This window comes from Agelaius phoeniceus, chromosome 11 (genome assembly GCF_051311805.1).
Source record: "Agelaius phoeniceus isolate bAgePho1 chromosome 11, bAgePho1.hap1, whole genome shotgun sequence".
In the NCBI taxonomy this organism is placed as follows: domain Eukaryota; kingdom Metazoa; phylum Chordata; class Aves; order Passeriformes; family Icteridae; genus Agelaius; species Agelaius phoeniceus.
The window spans coordinates 16,319,821-16,336,479 of NC_135275.1; the positions used below are offsets into that span (position 1 = coordinate 16,319,821).

At 45.6% G+C, this 16,659-nt stretch overlaps 1 protein-coding gene across 3 annotated transcripts in view; it reads left to right on the forward strand.

The window, feature by feature from the left end:
• The window catches only part of SYNPR (synaptoporin), a 99,923-nt gene that overhangs the window by 60,211 nt on the left and 23,053 nt on the right, over nucleotides 1-16,659 (forward strand). For all 3 annotated transcript variants that reach the window (XM_054639986.2, XM_077184360.1, XM_054639987.2), the window contains one exon: nucleotides 11,855-11,979. In XM_054639986.2, the coding sequence (XP_054495961.1) occupies nucleotides 11,855-11,979 (125 nt within the window). The remainder of the gene's footprint in view (nucleotides 1-11,854; nucleotides 11,980-16,659) is intronic.

Sequence of the window (16,659 nt, forward strand, 5' to 3'; positions counted from 1 at the left end):
GCCTAAAGGCCTGGTTTTTCTGTGCCATATAACTCATCATAGCAGGGGTGCCAGACTGTCCTGAAGCCAGGTTGTGGTTTATTAAGGAAGGCAGTTGATCTCATCCTAATAGCTTTGAAGCAGGAAAAGTGGCTTGAAATGGCTGGTTGGACTGCAGGCAGGGGCAAGCCTCATCCCTGTCCCTGAGGGCAGCTTGCCAGCAGCCAGGGGACTTAAAGCACAAAGTGAAAATGTGGTTAAGTATTTTGCTGCAAGACTTTCTCTTGGCAGAGGAGCTTTTGGCTGAGCAGAAATGATCCCATCAGCCCTACATCTCTACAGGGTATGGCTGACACAGACTCAGGGGGACAGGAGAGTTTGCTCTGCTCATCCTGTCATACACACAGAAATCCTCTGTGTCCATGGGGTTTTCTCTCTGTCCTTTTGCCCACCCTCCTGCTGCAATGTGTGGTGATTCTTCATCTCCAGGTACTTGGTGGCAGCAGGTCTGGGGGCAGCTGCTCCCCAGCCCAGTACCACCAAGCCCCCCTCAGCTCTCAGACCTTGGAGCAGCCTCCATCACCTCCCCAGGAGTGTGATACCCTCTCTGCAAGATGTCTTCAGGCTGATGTGCAAACTAGGCTTGGTGCAACTGCAGGGACAGGTTCACAGCATGGTGCTTTGCAAGCCTTGGGACTGAAAATTTGAGATTTGTGCCAGTGGGATGGAGACATCACTATCCCCTGCTAGGAGGTGTGTCAGGGTTTGAAATATTATTTTAGGGGTGTTTGGATCCCAGGAGCTTCATTTCCTTTGAGACCTGTCTTTCTGGCTGCTCCTCTAGCAGCTCAAACAATTCGTAGAGAAATTCCATAAACTCTTTAAGAAATTGGTTTCTTAAATATCTGACTCCTTCTGAATGTCTGATACTCTCTTTTTAGCCAAGTCCTTGGAAGTAATGAGTACTTTCCTCACCTCTGTTGATCCTGTTCAGATCAATAGAAACTCTACAGGGGGGAAGGTATTTGTATTGATATTGTGTGGCAGCTGCCTGTCAGTGCTGGTGATTGCAGGTGGTACTTTACTCTTCATGTTGCTCTTGACTAAGAGTTCCTGTAGAATTATATGACCCTTTTTTCCAGGGAATTTTTCCATGAACATCAGATGGTTGATAACAACATAACCTGGAGTTTGTTTTTTCCTGATTTTGCTTGTGGGCTCTCTTTCCCTCAGCAAGCTGAGCACAAGTAGTTTCAAACATTGTGAATTTGGCTTGTTTTTGCATGGTGGGCTGAGCAGCTGGTCTGAGCAGAGCTGGGGTTTCTGTGTCCCTCCTGAGCTTGAAGGTACCACTGTGGGATGCAGGAATCTGGGAGCTGTGCCATGGATTGGGAGCAGGGAAGGGCCACGTTTCTGTTCAGTGCATCCCTGCTCCCCCATGCAGAGCCAGAGCAGGAGCCTGCTGGGAGATAAGAGATGGAGCTGCTGCCTGCCAGCGCTGCAGCCGTGTCTGCGCACAGGAGGAGGATGGCTGGGGAGCCCAGGGGACAGGAGCTCCTCACTGTGCCAGCCCTGAAGAAGCTGGAAGGGCCCCTGGGTGTGTCTGGGCTGCCGGTGAGGCTGGGGCTGGGGACACACCCCCTGTAGAACCCTGGAGCTCGCTCAGCCTTTATTTCCTTCAGTGCCCAGTGCAGATGGAGAGTCTGCCTCTGCCTGTCCTTAGTTTGCAGATGTGACCAAAAGGTTGCAAAGGTCCTTGCACCTGCAGTGAAACTCTTTGGTAACTGAGCTCTGAGGCCAGAGATGTGACAGTACTGTGAAACTCTTCAGCAGTCCTCCCCTGTCGTGTGCCATCTCTTATTTTGGAGGAAAAAAAAAAAAGGCGAGGAAAGAAAAGATAATGAGAAAGATGTGCTAAGCTCATCTGTAGAGACAGAGACAGGTGATCAGCATGGGGTATCTGCAGTGCTGTGCCTTCCCTCTCTTTTCCAAAGTGCTGTGTGTGTGTCAGGGCTGTCTGTCCATCTGTCCCTGCCCAGGCTGGGTGGGTGGCAGAGCCCTGTGCCACCTGAAGGGCTGTGCTGTGCCTCATCTGTCACCGAAGCTCCCCGGCGCCGTGGCAAAGCAAACATGCTGCAGCAGGCTGGAAAGCTGTAAACATATGGGCACTAACAACAGATTAAGTGAGTGATTTAGTCTAAGGGGCTTGGTAGATTACCATAAAATGTATCTTAATTAGAAAAGCAATCAGAGTTGCACAGAGTCAATGAGGATGAAACGTCTCTGTTGGCAGCAGGGAGCATCCTGTCCCCCGTGCCAGGGGATGGGGATGGCAGTGGATGCAGCTCATGCCCACTTTGGGGGTTTCCTGGGGTTTGCCCAGTTCAGCCCAGAGTGCAGTCTGCCTCCATGCTGAATTATTTGTTATTTGACCAATGAGACCATCGTGTGAGCTGTTCAGAATGAGTCTGATGGTGGACTCAGGTTCCTTTAAAAGCATTAACAAACCTGCTGCTGAAGGCAAAGGAAGAGAGCATTTGCACATTTTCCTTAAAACTCTGAACCACTACGCAAAGATACATCTAAGTGTTTGCAGTGTATAGTACAGCTAGTCCCAGATAAAGGATTGGGGCTTCTAAGTGCTACCATAACACAAATAATTAATAAGTCTATCTCCCTCACTGTGTCCTTATCTTTTCAGTGAGCATGGCCATAATTAGCTTTCACCTGATTCTAAGTTTATAGCATGTTCAATTGCTTTTTCCATTCTGCTTGTGTCTTCTCTGCTTCCTTATTTTAGTGGTCCTGGCTTTACTCCACAGGCCAGAGTCTATAGATTAAAAAAAAAAAAAAAAGCTGGATATTCATCTCCAGCAGTGCAGATGTAAAGATTGCAACATCCAAAAACATATTGATGCATTATTGGTTTTGTACAAGTGTCTGTTTCTTTTCTGGGGTCTGGGAGGATTTGAAGTGCATTGAGAAGTGGCACAGAAGATTTGCAGCAGCTGCTGGCGGCTGAGAGAAAGGGAAGGATGACTGGTTGTCTCAGAATTAAATATTTTGAACCATGAAGGAAATGGAGAACATTCAGGCAAGAACCTGATTTTTGAAAAGTTTTTTCTCTTTGTGTTTGGAAGGAGGTATGGGTACAGATTTCATGGAACACAAATTAAGGGGTGTGAATAAAAAGAAAACAGGCAAGAGGTGTGAAGCAGCACAGGAACAGGAGGATGCAGGGGAACAGGACAACTTAACCTGTCCAGATGAAGTGTTTCAGAGCTACTGAGATAAGGACAATGTTGTTAGCATTTCCTAAATATGTTGTGTTTAGTTGTTGCTTTTTTTATGGTTTAAGTGTGGGAAGGAGAGCAATACCATCTCTGGGGACAGAGTATAAGAGGAGTGGCAGAAAAGAAGAGGAGAAGGAGGTTTTAATTTTAAAAAATTTTCTTGCTCAAAATGTTCCCTGTGAATTCCCAGAGCTCAGCAAAGCAAACGTTCATTTATAGCCCATCGTCTTAATTATTAAAAAATAAATTATTTTTACCATGTGGGCTGATATTTAGCCAGGAGCAAATTCTTATTCCAGCCTTTTGCACAGAGGTGGATGTTGAGGTCAAAGCCAGCTCCAGTGGATTTTTCCATCCAAAACTGGTTTGAGATGAGGCAATGGGCCCCATGTTTGGAGACAGTGCCAGAGCAGGCGTGTAGGACAGCAGGTGACAGGCAGCAGATGACACCAGAGAGTTACACTGGAGCCCAGGGAGCTGAGAGGAAGCTACTAATGGCCTCTGATGAGCATGGACGTGATAATAATGAGGTTAATGCCCTTTCATTCACCCAGAAACATCTTCAGGAATGTCTAATCCCTGCTAGTCAATGGGCAATCATTAGGTCATAAATAATACAGCGTGATTGAAGGACAAGAGCCCTTCCTGTAATAATCATTTTCTGTCAGGGCTGACCCAGGGAGGGTTTGGTTGCAGGGACCCAGCTGCCAGAGCATTTCCTGGTCAGAGGACTGCTCCAGCCTCTCAGTTCCACTGTGTGCATCTGTCACCAGAGCAGGAAAATTCTCCTCAGGAGCCCAGCTCCAGGAGCAGTGCTGGGAAAGGAGCTGAAGCTAATGGGAAGTACAAAGGCACAAATTGGGCGAGGGAGCAGTTCCAGGAGCCATCAGGGAACGTTGCCAAGGGACAGCGGTGCCTGGTGGGGATGCTGGGAGAGCTGGGAATGGGGCTGGGCTCCCTGGCTGGGAGAGGTGCCTTGTCCCAGCCCCAGCCCAGGGCAGGTGCTGTGCACACTGAGCACAATGCTGCCTTTGAGAGCTGGTGTGTGGTCCCTGCCATCCAGCGCTGCAGTCTGCTGCAGCCTTGGCTGTGGCTGAGTCCCTGTGCCTGGATTGGCCAGCCAGGCTTTAAAGACAGCAAATTCAGGAGCACTTTCCCTTCACAGAGTGCTTCCCATGTGTGCATGTCACTCAGCCATAATGTAAATCCCTGTGGTTATTAGAGGGAGTAAATCCTGCTCAGTAATAACTTGGATCCTGCTCTGTATGCATTTATATTACATTATGGGCCATTTTAAGCCCAGATGCTTTTGAACCCACCAAGCAAAAGAGGAAGCGAGCAGCCGTCCAACCTGTTTTATTTTATAATGTTTACACTTGTTACACAATAAATCACATCTAATCAGGCTGTAAAGTCTGCACAAAACCTGTTGTTTTCTGGAGGGAGCAGAAACAGAGTTACATTTATGCATTAACCTGAGTGGTGGGTTGTTGCACATTGCCTGTTAGTAAAATGAGAATTGACTTGACCTGTTAGAAAAGCTCTCTTGTACCTCACCGTGGCTTTCCATGGTTTTGCCTGTGGTGGTCACATGTGGTTGGTGCCAAAGCAGCTCATGAGACACGAGGAAGGGGACACAGAGTGGGAGTGGCTGCTCTCCAGGACTCTGGGCACTGTCACAGTGTGGATCCTGGTAGAGACTGCCACGGTTGTTTGGTTTTTATTTTTGCTGGAAGTCTGGGACTAGAAAAGCTCTCAGGCCCAAAAAGGAGCACGTCTCTGCTGCAGTGACATATGTCACAGCATGAGTCATTCAGGGATTATATGTACAAATCCAAACATGTCTGTCCAACTTGTGCTCCCGTGTCCTTAAATGAAAAGGGCACGAAGGGGAAGCTGAGGAGGCTGCAGAGGAAGAGCCAGAATTTCCAGGCTGTTCTACAGCCAGAGGGGATAGGGCTGCAGGTATGTCTGTGATACATCCCAAATGAAGCCAGGTTCACCCAGCAATTACCCCAGGTACCCCTAAACCTGTTTGCAGCACCTGTTGGTGTCTTTTGTTCCATGGAAGACAGGTCACCAATGTGTCAATGTCCATGTGCTGAAAGCAATTTATACAATAAATTCTAAAAACCCTTGGGACCTAGTAAATGCTTACCTCAAACCTTTGACTCATGGTGAGAGGTGCTTCTGTAGGTTACTTGTGTAAGTACCTCTTGTGTACTTCAAGGCTTTTCACTGAGTCCAAGAAGAGATGCTCTGTATGTGCCTCTGTTTTCTGCCTGTTAACTCTTCCATGCATACTGCCAACCTTAGCATTAGCTTTCAACTTTGTGGCTGACCCATTAAATACTGGATGAAACAGCTTGCATTACATTTTGAACTTAATAAATAGGAAAGGCATTACACAGATTCTGTCTGGCCATCTGGAGGAACAGTGTTCTTTACCCCAACGAATGGCTATCTAATCCTCTCATATACAGTTGGGCTTTATTCTATTAAAATATAATGAGAAATGACTACCATACCATTATTTGGTAGGGCTAAATGGGATTTTTAGAATAATCAATGGAAGATGAATGGAAAAGATAAAGGTTTTCTTCAAAGCAAAAGAGAGAAAATTGTCTCCTAGGGATTAAAGTATTGTATAACCAAGTTATTATAAAATGATCTTTACTCACTAAAAATACCCCAATTTCATTTCCATAAATCTTTCCATTAAGAATCAAATCAAGTTGTTGGGTTTTGGTTTTTTTCATTAAAAAAAGCTAAGCATAAAATGAAGTGTTGTGCTTCAAACAGAGGATGCTGTGGGGTTCCTGCCTGCTCTGGGGTCAGGTCTTTGCAATCAGCTGGTGGCATCAAGGGCTGCTCTTTGTGGGTGCTCTAAAATGCCAGAGAGAGGTTTTCTGCTGTAGATGGCCTCATGAAGACCCCACAGCCCTGTGGGGAAGTCATGGAGCAGATTGGTCTCCTGCAGGTGGAGGACAGTGGCATATGTGGCTCTTTAGGCTCTTCAGCCTGAACTTCGAGCTGCTCCCCCATCCCTGGGGTTTTCACTCCACACAGACCTGGGCTGGGCTGGCACAGGAGCATTCTTAGCAATGCTGTTGTTTATTTATAAGGTGGGGACACTAAATCCCAGCAATCAGTGACCTGTGGCTTTAGGCTTTGTTTCTCAGCAGGAGCAGAATGTATTTCAGCTTTCTCCCTGGGTAGTTGCTGAAGGAAAATGACTCCAGCTAGTTGTCACCCCCCCCAAGAACTGCGTTGGTTGCAATGCTCTCCACCTCCAATTCATCAACCAGTCAAGTTGATATAATTAGGAATCCCAAAGTCAATAATCTGATAATCTCCAGTGCACAAAGGCTTGTATGTAGGAGAAGTGATTCCAGGAAGTCTGCAGCTCAGATTCGTGCAGGAAAAATGCCAGATTTTTAAAAAGAAACAGGCAGAGACCCAGAGGAGAGAGTGTTTCCTAATCCTTCACTGGTGACATATTTTGGGCCATCAGTTCTGCAGTAAATGTTTCCAGTACAGTCCTTTAGTGCCTTCAACCCTTCCCTTTACAGCCTTAATAATAATGTTCAATTCCTGGTTGTGCCCTATAAATAAATAATCTCAGTTTAACGAGACTCTCTGCTGGGTGAACGGTGCCGGCTGCGGGGGGACGTCTCCAGAGCAATGAGCTCCCTCCTCTCTCCACACACACTCCTGGCCACTGTGGGACGTGTAAGGCAATGGAACATTTGGCAGAGGTTTTGCAGTCTCTCTGTTATGGTGATATGGAGAAAGGGAGGTCTCAGATCCAGAAATGATGCCAGAAAAATAGGTCTGCTTTTAAAACACTCTGAACATGTAAAATGACTAATAATAGTGCAGGCGTTTTGAATATTTCAGGTTCTTTCAGAGTGTCAGGAGTTCCCCTTGGCTCTCCAGTGTTAGGGCAGGAGTAGAGGACTGGGGGGACCTCTTTGGGAAAGCATCCAGCAGGTTCATTCCCATTTTCCTTCCTTGGTGCCAAGAGAAAGCATTGGAGACCAAACCATGTAGTGAACTGCATCCCTCACAGCCTGTTTTTGGCCACCACAGCTCCAGGCAAGACTAACACTTTCTTTTTAAGATCTTGCCCTCCTGGAGGACCCACCAAGGAGCCCTCAGGCAGAGCAGGTCCTCTCCTTTGCAGCGGGATAATTTTGGGGTGCATCCCCAGCACGGCTCCATCCTGTCAGCCAGCAAGTTGCCACAGGCTGCTGCACAGGGCAGATGTGCTCCCACAGAAAGCAAATGGTTTATATGGAAGTTTCATCAATTTTAAATGACAGTGTTGTCTTCCTACCAGGATGTTTCAGCTGTAACATGCTCCACATAAGCCTTTCAACTCGCCTTGTCAGGAGCTGTTCTGCCTTCCCCTGGTGTGCAGAGCAAGCCTGTTGCTCAGCAGGCATTGAGGGGAATTGTCACAAAGCCAAACAAGGAGAAGGGATATGAAATCATCCTGTTTTTCCCTTCCATGGTGGGATGAGTGATGCCCAGGGTCACATGCTGAGGCACCACCAACTGTTTAATTCACAGCTGGGACTTGGGCTCCCTCAAGGCATCACACACCCCAAGGCCCTGGCTGCTGGGTTGGGAAAGGAAGGAGCCAGCCTTGAGCCTGGATAAATGACAGCACCTGAATGCTGAATGACAGGATTCACTGCCATTGCATTGAAACCTGGCAGCAGAAGAAGGGAGGTGGTCCCATAAATCATATGATGGACCTTTCCCTGCCCTGAGCTGGTGTGAGAAGCAGTGTTGTGCTCTGCTGGGTATTACGCTGCTATTTTTTTTCAAAGTGCTAAGGAACCAACTGGTCTTTAAAACATGCTTGTCTGATTTGACAGGGAAGGCTGGTTTATTGTTGCAGAGTGCCATAATAAACATAATTTCTGTTGGTTAATTTATATCGTGGGTTTATACTTCTTTTCAAAAATATACCTGTAGTCCAGGCCAAGGCTGGAGGTCAAAGAGGGAATATCTTCATAACAGGATCTGGGAATGGTGTTAATCACTTTACAGAACTCATTGCCTTGCCAGTGTTGTGTCTGAGAGCGTGAGGAAGAAGGATGATCCTCCAGCCAGGCTAGCCTGGACATGTGAGATGTGCATTGCTCCAGTCTATGCTGAGAAGCACAAATAATGATCCTTGCCGTCCCTCCCCTTTGGTCTGTGCCTCACTGGGTGGGTTGGTAACTGCTTCCAGAGCACACACAGAATTTGGGGGATGCTTGGTGTGTTATCCCACATGGAATGTGGAGCACTCATCCAGGCTGGGGACATTTTCCATTTCCCTGCAAGGGTCCAGGCACATGTGAAGACACCAGCCTCCCCAGTGTATAACAATGGCCAGGCAGTAGCTGCAGCTGCAGGAGGGATGGGAGCACAGGGGAAAGCAGGGTTTGCCCTCCTCCCACTCCTGTGGGCAGGAGCAGCCTGGCACAGCCAGGGCAGCAAGGATTTGTTGTCTCAGTGGCACCACATTCCTCCCATTCCTGCTGCAGGACTGGCTGTCAGACCTGAGCCCTGGCAGGCAGCAGCCATGGAATAACCAGAGGTAACTGCATGGGGAGATTTATCTCATGTGAAGGGGAAAAGCAGGATGTGTGTGCACACTTGCAGATAGGCCTGGTGCTGAGTGTGGATTTATAGGCAAAGACTAAATAGGAACATGGGGAAACACTTTCCCTTTCTCCATAAACTTTTCAATTTCAGAGCAGCCCGATTCAATAAAATTATCTTGCAGATGGAGGCTTTATTGAGTCTGGCCCATAAAGCTCCCATTATGGGGTTTACAACTGCCTTTTACACAAATCCTGCTCTAATAAAATACAGTGGTGTTTACAGTATTCCTGAAATGGCCGCAGAATTACCGTGTGCACAAAAACCAGCTAGTAATTCTTGGCTTATTGCTCTGGGCACTCCTCTGACAACATAAAGCAGCACAACTGGGGTGGGGGAGAAGGGGAAATGCAGAGGTAGGAGAAGAATTATGCTGCTGCTTGACCATGATACCCCAGGGAAAGACCACTGATTTACAGCCCTCACTCTGCATTCCCTTGATGTAAATTATAAATATGCTTCCTAAGGGTGCTTGGTGTCCTCAGCTGTGGGGACTGGCTGGACATTGCTGGTAGCTGGGTGATCCCAGCCATCACCTGATCCAGCCACAGCAGGGAGCCAGGCTTGAGCTGGCTGAGGCACAGCTGAAGTTTGGTAGAAAAGTCTGCAGCATGGTCCTTTTTCTCTTCCCACCTGAGCTGTGGGTGCTGCCTGGTGCTTGGAGCAGAGTGTGTGCTGGGTAAGGTTGGGAGCTGGGGGTTGTGCATGGAGGGGTTTGCTGGAAAGCTTCTGGTTGAGAGCTGGTTGTGGGGCTAAAGTAAAGGCTGGATGCTCTCAGTAGGGGAGAGGAAAAACTGGGAATTCTGGAGGAGATAACTTCCTGGGAAGGAAGGAATAGCCTGAGTTGTGGTTTTGGGCATGGCTCTGTGCCCTTGGTGAAAAAACACGATGACACCCATTATGGTGATTTCTAATGCACGATTAAAGGAGATGCATTTCAGTTGTGCCTCTTTCCTCTGCTTGTCCCCTTGCTGAGAGTGTTGGCTGGGAGGTGATGGCTCTTCCTTTATGGCAGGTCTCACACTGCAGGCTTTCAAGTTCCCTCCTTATTTATCACTGTTAATCTTTGTGCCTATGTACTTGCAAACCGTTTTCATTTACAGCTCTGTTAATTAGGCCAAAAAGCAGGTCAGCATTCTCTCCTGTTCTCCTTAATATATTTGTTTTCACAAATTGACCTGAAGTGATTAATGCTGATTTTCAGTGCTGTGCTACATGTAAGGGCAGCAACTTCTTGTGTGTACAGAGGAAGTGTCTCATTTAGGATGAAGGAGCACTATTTAAGTTGCAGTGAAAACATTTATTTTGTGGCACATATTTAACAAGTCAATTCATAGTGAAGTTGAGCTTTCTTCTTTGCAGTGAGCTCAGCAAGAATTGATTCAATCAAAGTTTTTATTAACTTTTCTTGTCATTAGGTACCTAAATACCTTTGCAAATCTATCCTCCATGTATGATATGCCCTGATTACATTGGAAGTAAGTGGCAGGGTGGAAACTTGCATCATTCTCCTGTTACTCCCTGTGCTCCATCATGCTCAGCACATCACTCTGCACCCAGGGAGGGTCTCCCTGCCCCAGTGCTCAGGTGTCACCCCTATAATCTGTCACTCTCTGGGGAATAGGTGAACATGCAAAGCTGAATTCCAAGGAGGCTGGTGATACTTGGTGCTTTGTTTATGCTGCAAATTGGGAGAACTAAGATTAATGGCATGTTTTACAAAGCCTTGTGCAGCAAGAGAAGATCTAGTTTTTCTATTTATTATATTTTCAGACTGTTATTTTGCCATTACATCTGCTTGCTGCATTATTTTTCAGTGTCCAAAAACATGGCTTCTTTCCCAGATGTGAGCACTCTTTATTTCCTCTGGGTTCCTGATTTTAGCTTATTTAATTGTGGCTGGGATTGGGCATTTGCTTGCCATTTCCCTGCTCTGCCCTTCTGTAGATCTCACAGTAACTCTGTTAAAACTAATGGAGTACTTCAGGGCTATGGTGCTGCAATCAACAAAATCTAACCTGTCTTTAATTTAAATTACAACTGCATAAATAAACTGTCCCCACTTCTACTTGAGGTCTTCCAAGGAAGCCTACATCAGTGATGTTTGAAGATACTTATGCCTGCTTCCAATTCCTTTCTTTGAACCCTTGATATAAAAGCTGATGTGTCTATGCCTCCTGCATACTCCTCCCTTCATTATTTTTCTCCTGGAAGATTAACATGTGTTATAGGTTTGCATCAGAACCACTTAAGCTCTTTTTTCCTTTCCAGTTTGCCTGACTCCAGCCAAAGTCTGGAATTCCTTTCTGCTCTGCAGTTAGTTTATTTCACCTCTGTGTCCACTTTAGATTATGGCAGTAATTTAGGAAAAGTAATTAAAATAAACACTGTGGGTTTGTCCTAAGCCATACATGAAGTGGGAGAGGGGCAGCTCAGGTCTGTGTTTTGCCACATAATGTGATGGTGGCTGTGTGAGCTGTCTGGGTCTGCTATTGCTACTTCTGGTTGCACCTTTGAAATGCTTCTGCCAGTGTCTTGTATGGGTTAAGAATTACTCATTATGTTCAGTCAATATCCATCCCTCTCTTCTTGTCCAATCTCACCTGTCAGTGGGGTGATTGAAATAACTGCTTGGGTTGTGAATCCCAAATAGGGTTCAAGACAGGAGGGAAGGGCTGAGATGGCTGGCATGGACAAATGGTGATGGGTCTGTCTGTGTGGCAACAGAGATTCATGTGTCATGGCTCTGTGCTTTTGGGAAGGGTGCAGGAATAATGTATGGCAGTGCTTTAAATGCAAGGAGTGATGGATAACCTGACCTGAGGGGGATCAGTTTAGGGCTGAGCTAGAGCTGCTGCATAGATCTGCTTGTGGCAGTTGCTGAAACGAAATGAAATAAAAATCTTGTTTGTTTTTGACAGCTTTTTGCAATCTTTGCATTTGCAACATGCGGCGGGTACTCTGGAGAGCTGCGCCTCAGTGTGGACTGTGCAAACAAGTCCGAGAGTGACCTCAGCATCGACATAGCCTTTGCCTACCCCTTCAGGTAAGTCCCACAGTGACCTCAGCATCGACATAGCCTTTGCCTACCCCTTCAGGTAAGTCCCAGAGTGGCCTCAGCATCGGCATAGCCTTTGCCTACCCCTTCAGGTAAGTCCCACAGTGACCTCAGCATCGACATAGCCTTTGCCTACCCCTTCAGGTAAGTCCCAGAGTGGCCTCAGCATTGGCATAGCCTTTGCCTACCCCTTCAGGTAAGTCCCACAGTGACCTCAGCATTGGCATAGCCTTTGCCTACCCCTTCAGGTAAGTCCCACAGTGACCTCAGCATTGGCATAGCCTTTGCCTACCCCTTCAGGTAACCCCAGCCGCATGCATTCGCCTCTCGGGGCTGGGCTGGCCCAGCTGCACGGGGGCTCCTTCACTTACAGCACATTTCAGTCAAGAACCAGTCTGGGGCTCCAGAATTTTCCTCTGGTGTGCAGGAGGAAGGAGTTTGGCTACTCATTTGTCTATCCACCTGGTGTGGATGGGGCGGTGGAACTGCTGGGAATGGGAGCTCAGCGGGAGAGAATTCATGATTGTCAGATTCCAGAGCCCTGTGGAGGCCAGGAAAGCTGGGGGAGTGGAAAATGGGAGGCAAGGAAAAATGAAACACCACAATCATCTCAAGATGAAAAACTGTGGTGTAGCCATTAACTTAAGCTGGAAATGAAAGAGGTTTCCCATCCATTGCAGTAGCAAGGATATGAAATAGGTGCTCCAAGGGAATCATCCCAAGATGAAAAACTGTAGTGTACCCACTAACTTCAGCTGGAAATGAAAGAGGTTTCCCATCCACTGCAGTAACAAAGATCTGAAATGGTTGCTCCAAGGGACGGGGAAGCAAAAAGCCAAAATGAGCTTGAACCATAATTTTGAAATGTTTTTTGAAAATTTTATTAATTGCCTGTTTGGATCTCTTGGTGTCTGAATGCTTTAAAACCTAGTGATTTAGGAAAACAGTTTTCATAAGGTTTTTTATGTTTTTAAGTACATCTGAAAACTGTACTGTAGTTATACATATATATATAATAATATATACTAATATAAATTATGTTCTTGCCATTTAAGATCCTGCTTCAAAAGAGCATCTACAGTCTTTTTTTTAGATATGTCAAGTCCACTGCAGAAACCACTCAGTTTTGTATAAGTGATTTCTTCAAGGAATTGAGATGATTAAGAAAAGAATGCATAATTCAATCTCAAGTCTAGTACACTATGACTCTAAAATCAGTTTTCTTCCTTGGGAAATCACATGCTGTTTTGCTTATGATTGCTATGCATAGACCAGACTTGAAAGCATCTATTTCTTTAACATGTTCAAAGATACAGCAAATTCCAAACAGTGGGAACTGAATTTGATTCCTTGAAATGTTGTTCTTGCTTGCCATACATTTATTACTCCAAAAAGTCACATTTCCTGGTATTACAAATGTTTATTTTTTGGCTTGAATATGTCCACATTTTCTTTCATTTCTGCTTAGCATGTGTAGGAGAGATCCTGAAAATTGAGTTATGTGAGTTTGTAATTTGATTCACTTCCAAATAGGTCATTTCTCCAACATTCATTACAAATACACCCTGTAGTGAGGTGCTTTTAGTTTGCATGATTATAAAACAGTGTTTTATTTTAAAAGTTAATAAAACAGAGAGAAGGAGCCCTGAAGTGTCTCCTGGTGTTTCAGCAGGCACATCAACCATTGTTTCTAGAAGGAAGTGGCTGGATCTGCAATTTCCCACAGTTTTGCTTATTGGAAAACTGGAAGTAATTGATGGGTAATGTAACATTCCAGCATGTTGCAGAGATGATGCAGAACAGGGTTTATTTGTAGGAGGGATCCAGCTGAGGCTGAAGCTGGCTCTTGAACTCAGCATGCGCAGATGGGATGTATGTACAGTGGGGTGCTTGGCACAAATACACCTGGAATGTGCAGGTGAGAGGGGAGATGACACTTAGCTGCTGTTTCAGGAGGAGCATGAATATACCCAGATTTTGTGCAATTTGGGATTTTTGTTTGCAAGCCTGAGGCATATGCAAGAAGTGTCCAGAGATGTGGAAATTATATGGGGCAGCAGATGTGTGCCTGGAAAATCTACTACTTTGGAACTTGGTGTCATCTCAGTGTTTTATCTAAATATTCCTGTGACTTTCTCATGTGTTTGCTATTTTTGCTTTTCTCCACAGAATGGAGATGGGGTGCTCTAAAAACAGAAGTGAGGTTAGTTGGGAAAGGTAACATCTCAGAGCAGTGAATAAGCTTGGAAAAGGCAGCTCAGAAAAGCTGAGGCTCTCTAATCAAGACTCAGGCTGGGGATCATCTCCCTGCATGGGCTTGTAGGCATTGTTAGGTAGGATGAATTTCCCACTAGTTGTCTTGCATTCAGGTCCATCTTCCCGTGGCATTTTCCTTTCAAATGCCTTCAGAGTCCTGATTATTGGCTGTCAGCTGGGGGAGGTGTAGGTGGAAGGAGAGAAACTGCTGAGCATCTGACACCCCGCTGCTGTTGGGGCTGTCAGCAGTGACACTGAAGCAGTCAAAATACCTGAGTGCTGCTTTTTTATTAGCTGCACCTTCCAGCATGACTTGAAACAAAGAAAGTCATGCTACCAGCTGCTTTCATTTCTCTTGCTGGGAATTTGAGGCTTTATTTTCTTCTCCCAAAAAATGAACTGCTAGACCTTGGCCAATAGATGACAAGTGTCAAGAGCTTAAAGCTGGTAAACAAAGTGGTAAGGCTGAACAGGACAACTGGGCAAAGCAGGAAGGCTTGGGTGTTTTGGAAATGAGATTAAAGGAACCTGAAAACGTTCCTATTAAAGGAAGATCAGAATGGGGATGGAGTTTTCCAGACTGAAAGGATGGGCATTGCACTTGTTGCCTCATGCTCTGGGGCCAATCACCTGAGCTAAAGACAAGGAGGATGCAGGAGGGCAAAACCAGGGCTGGGGGGTGTGGGGGTGATTCGTGTGGCCCCAGGCCAGTCTTGAATGCACAGAAGCAGCACTGCATTCCAGAGCAGGTAGCTCCAAATGCTCCCAAAACAAAGGAGCATCTTCACACCTGCTTATTAAGATTTTTCTCAGCCCCAACCTACAAATTGCAAAAGTCTCCAGCAAGAAATAAAAATTAGTCCAAGAGAAATAATTAGTACAATTATATAGGAAGTTTTGAAACATACCTTTAAACTAAGATTAATTTTTTCTTGGTTTTATTTAAAGTTATGGCTTTATGGAAGTTATGCTTGGCTCTTGTGTTGTCTTACTGCTGTTGTAACTCTGGTAGCAGGAAATTGTGGAGCACCAAAAGGAAAACCCAAAGAAACCTTTTTCACAAGGTTCTTCTTCTCATTTCTGCTGGAATCACTTTCTTAGTTAGTTCTGGACCTGGATTAATTTGCCCTTTGAAAAGGAGGAAGTGAGGAAAAGCATAAAAGTGTACTAATCACTAGCCACTACCAGAGTGACCTGGTGCAGTGGTGCTTCTGCCCTGCTGGGAGACAGGACAGGATCCCTGGGAGAAAAGCCCTGCCTGTGCAGGGTGCCTGTGTCAGGAGCATGAGGAGGATGAGCCATTCCCACCTGAGCTTCTGCTCTGAGCTGCTGGGGTGCAGTAAGCACTGAAGAGTCCCCCCAGTACTGACAGAATTGACCCCAAATCTGGCTCCACCATCTCTCCTGGAACAGGAGATGAGATGGATGCTTTTCCATTACTCTGATTCATTTAAGCTTCCTGCAGCTCACATCCATGACCCTGTAGTCACCCTGCAGTGTGGAAATTAACCTGAAGTCTAAACCCTAATATCCTCCTACAGTGTGTCCTGGAGCTCTGCCATACTCTTCTACAGAGCTTGCCAGACTCTTCCATGCCTAATCTGATATTTATAAAGATGATCTAAATATTCACCTGAGGTTTTTTTCTCATTTTGGCCTGATTCTAGTTTTATCACAGAAGGTTTCTTCCTCCCTCATGTTTTAAAGCACAAATCAGCCATTCTTCTGGATACCTGTATTTGCATTTTAGAAGTTTGACAAGTTCAAATATGGAATCAATTTCTCTGGCCCTACAGAAGCAGTTTGTCTCTAGCATTAGGATCTGTGTTTGATGCAGAGTCTATTGCAAATTTGGCACACATTAGGATGTTCATTAAATTGACCCTCGCCCAGGCAATGATTCTTTGAGGGGGTGGAAAAAAAATTCAGTGTCTTGGGATTATTTGTTACTCTCACAGTCCATCACCCTTTCAGATTGGATTTGTCACTTATCCAAGTGCCCTGAAGCAATATGTTTTGTCTGTAATAAGAGTCCTAGTGAAGGTCCTATTTGTTTATTATTTTCTGTGATCCCAGAAATATTTTTATCATGTACTTGGTTTTTCCTTGGGCTCACTTTGATAATAAGTGGTAGAACAGTACACCTACTGAGTACATACTTGTTACTGATATTCACTATTTTAAGATGCTTTTTCACCAGTCCTCCTAAAAGCAAGTATTTTTGTTTGCTTAACTTACCGAGTCTGTACTGAAGATTTTTTTGCTACATAATTATTCCTATCACAAACTTGATGTTTTACTTGCAACTGGCAGAGTTGCACTGAAACATTTTCAACCACTGATTTAAATGAACCTGTGCACCTCAGAGTGCTCTTGTGAAGATGTTCTGGGAGAGGTGCCCTGTGCTGAGGC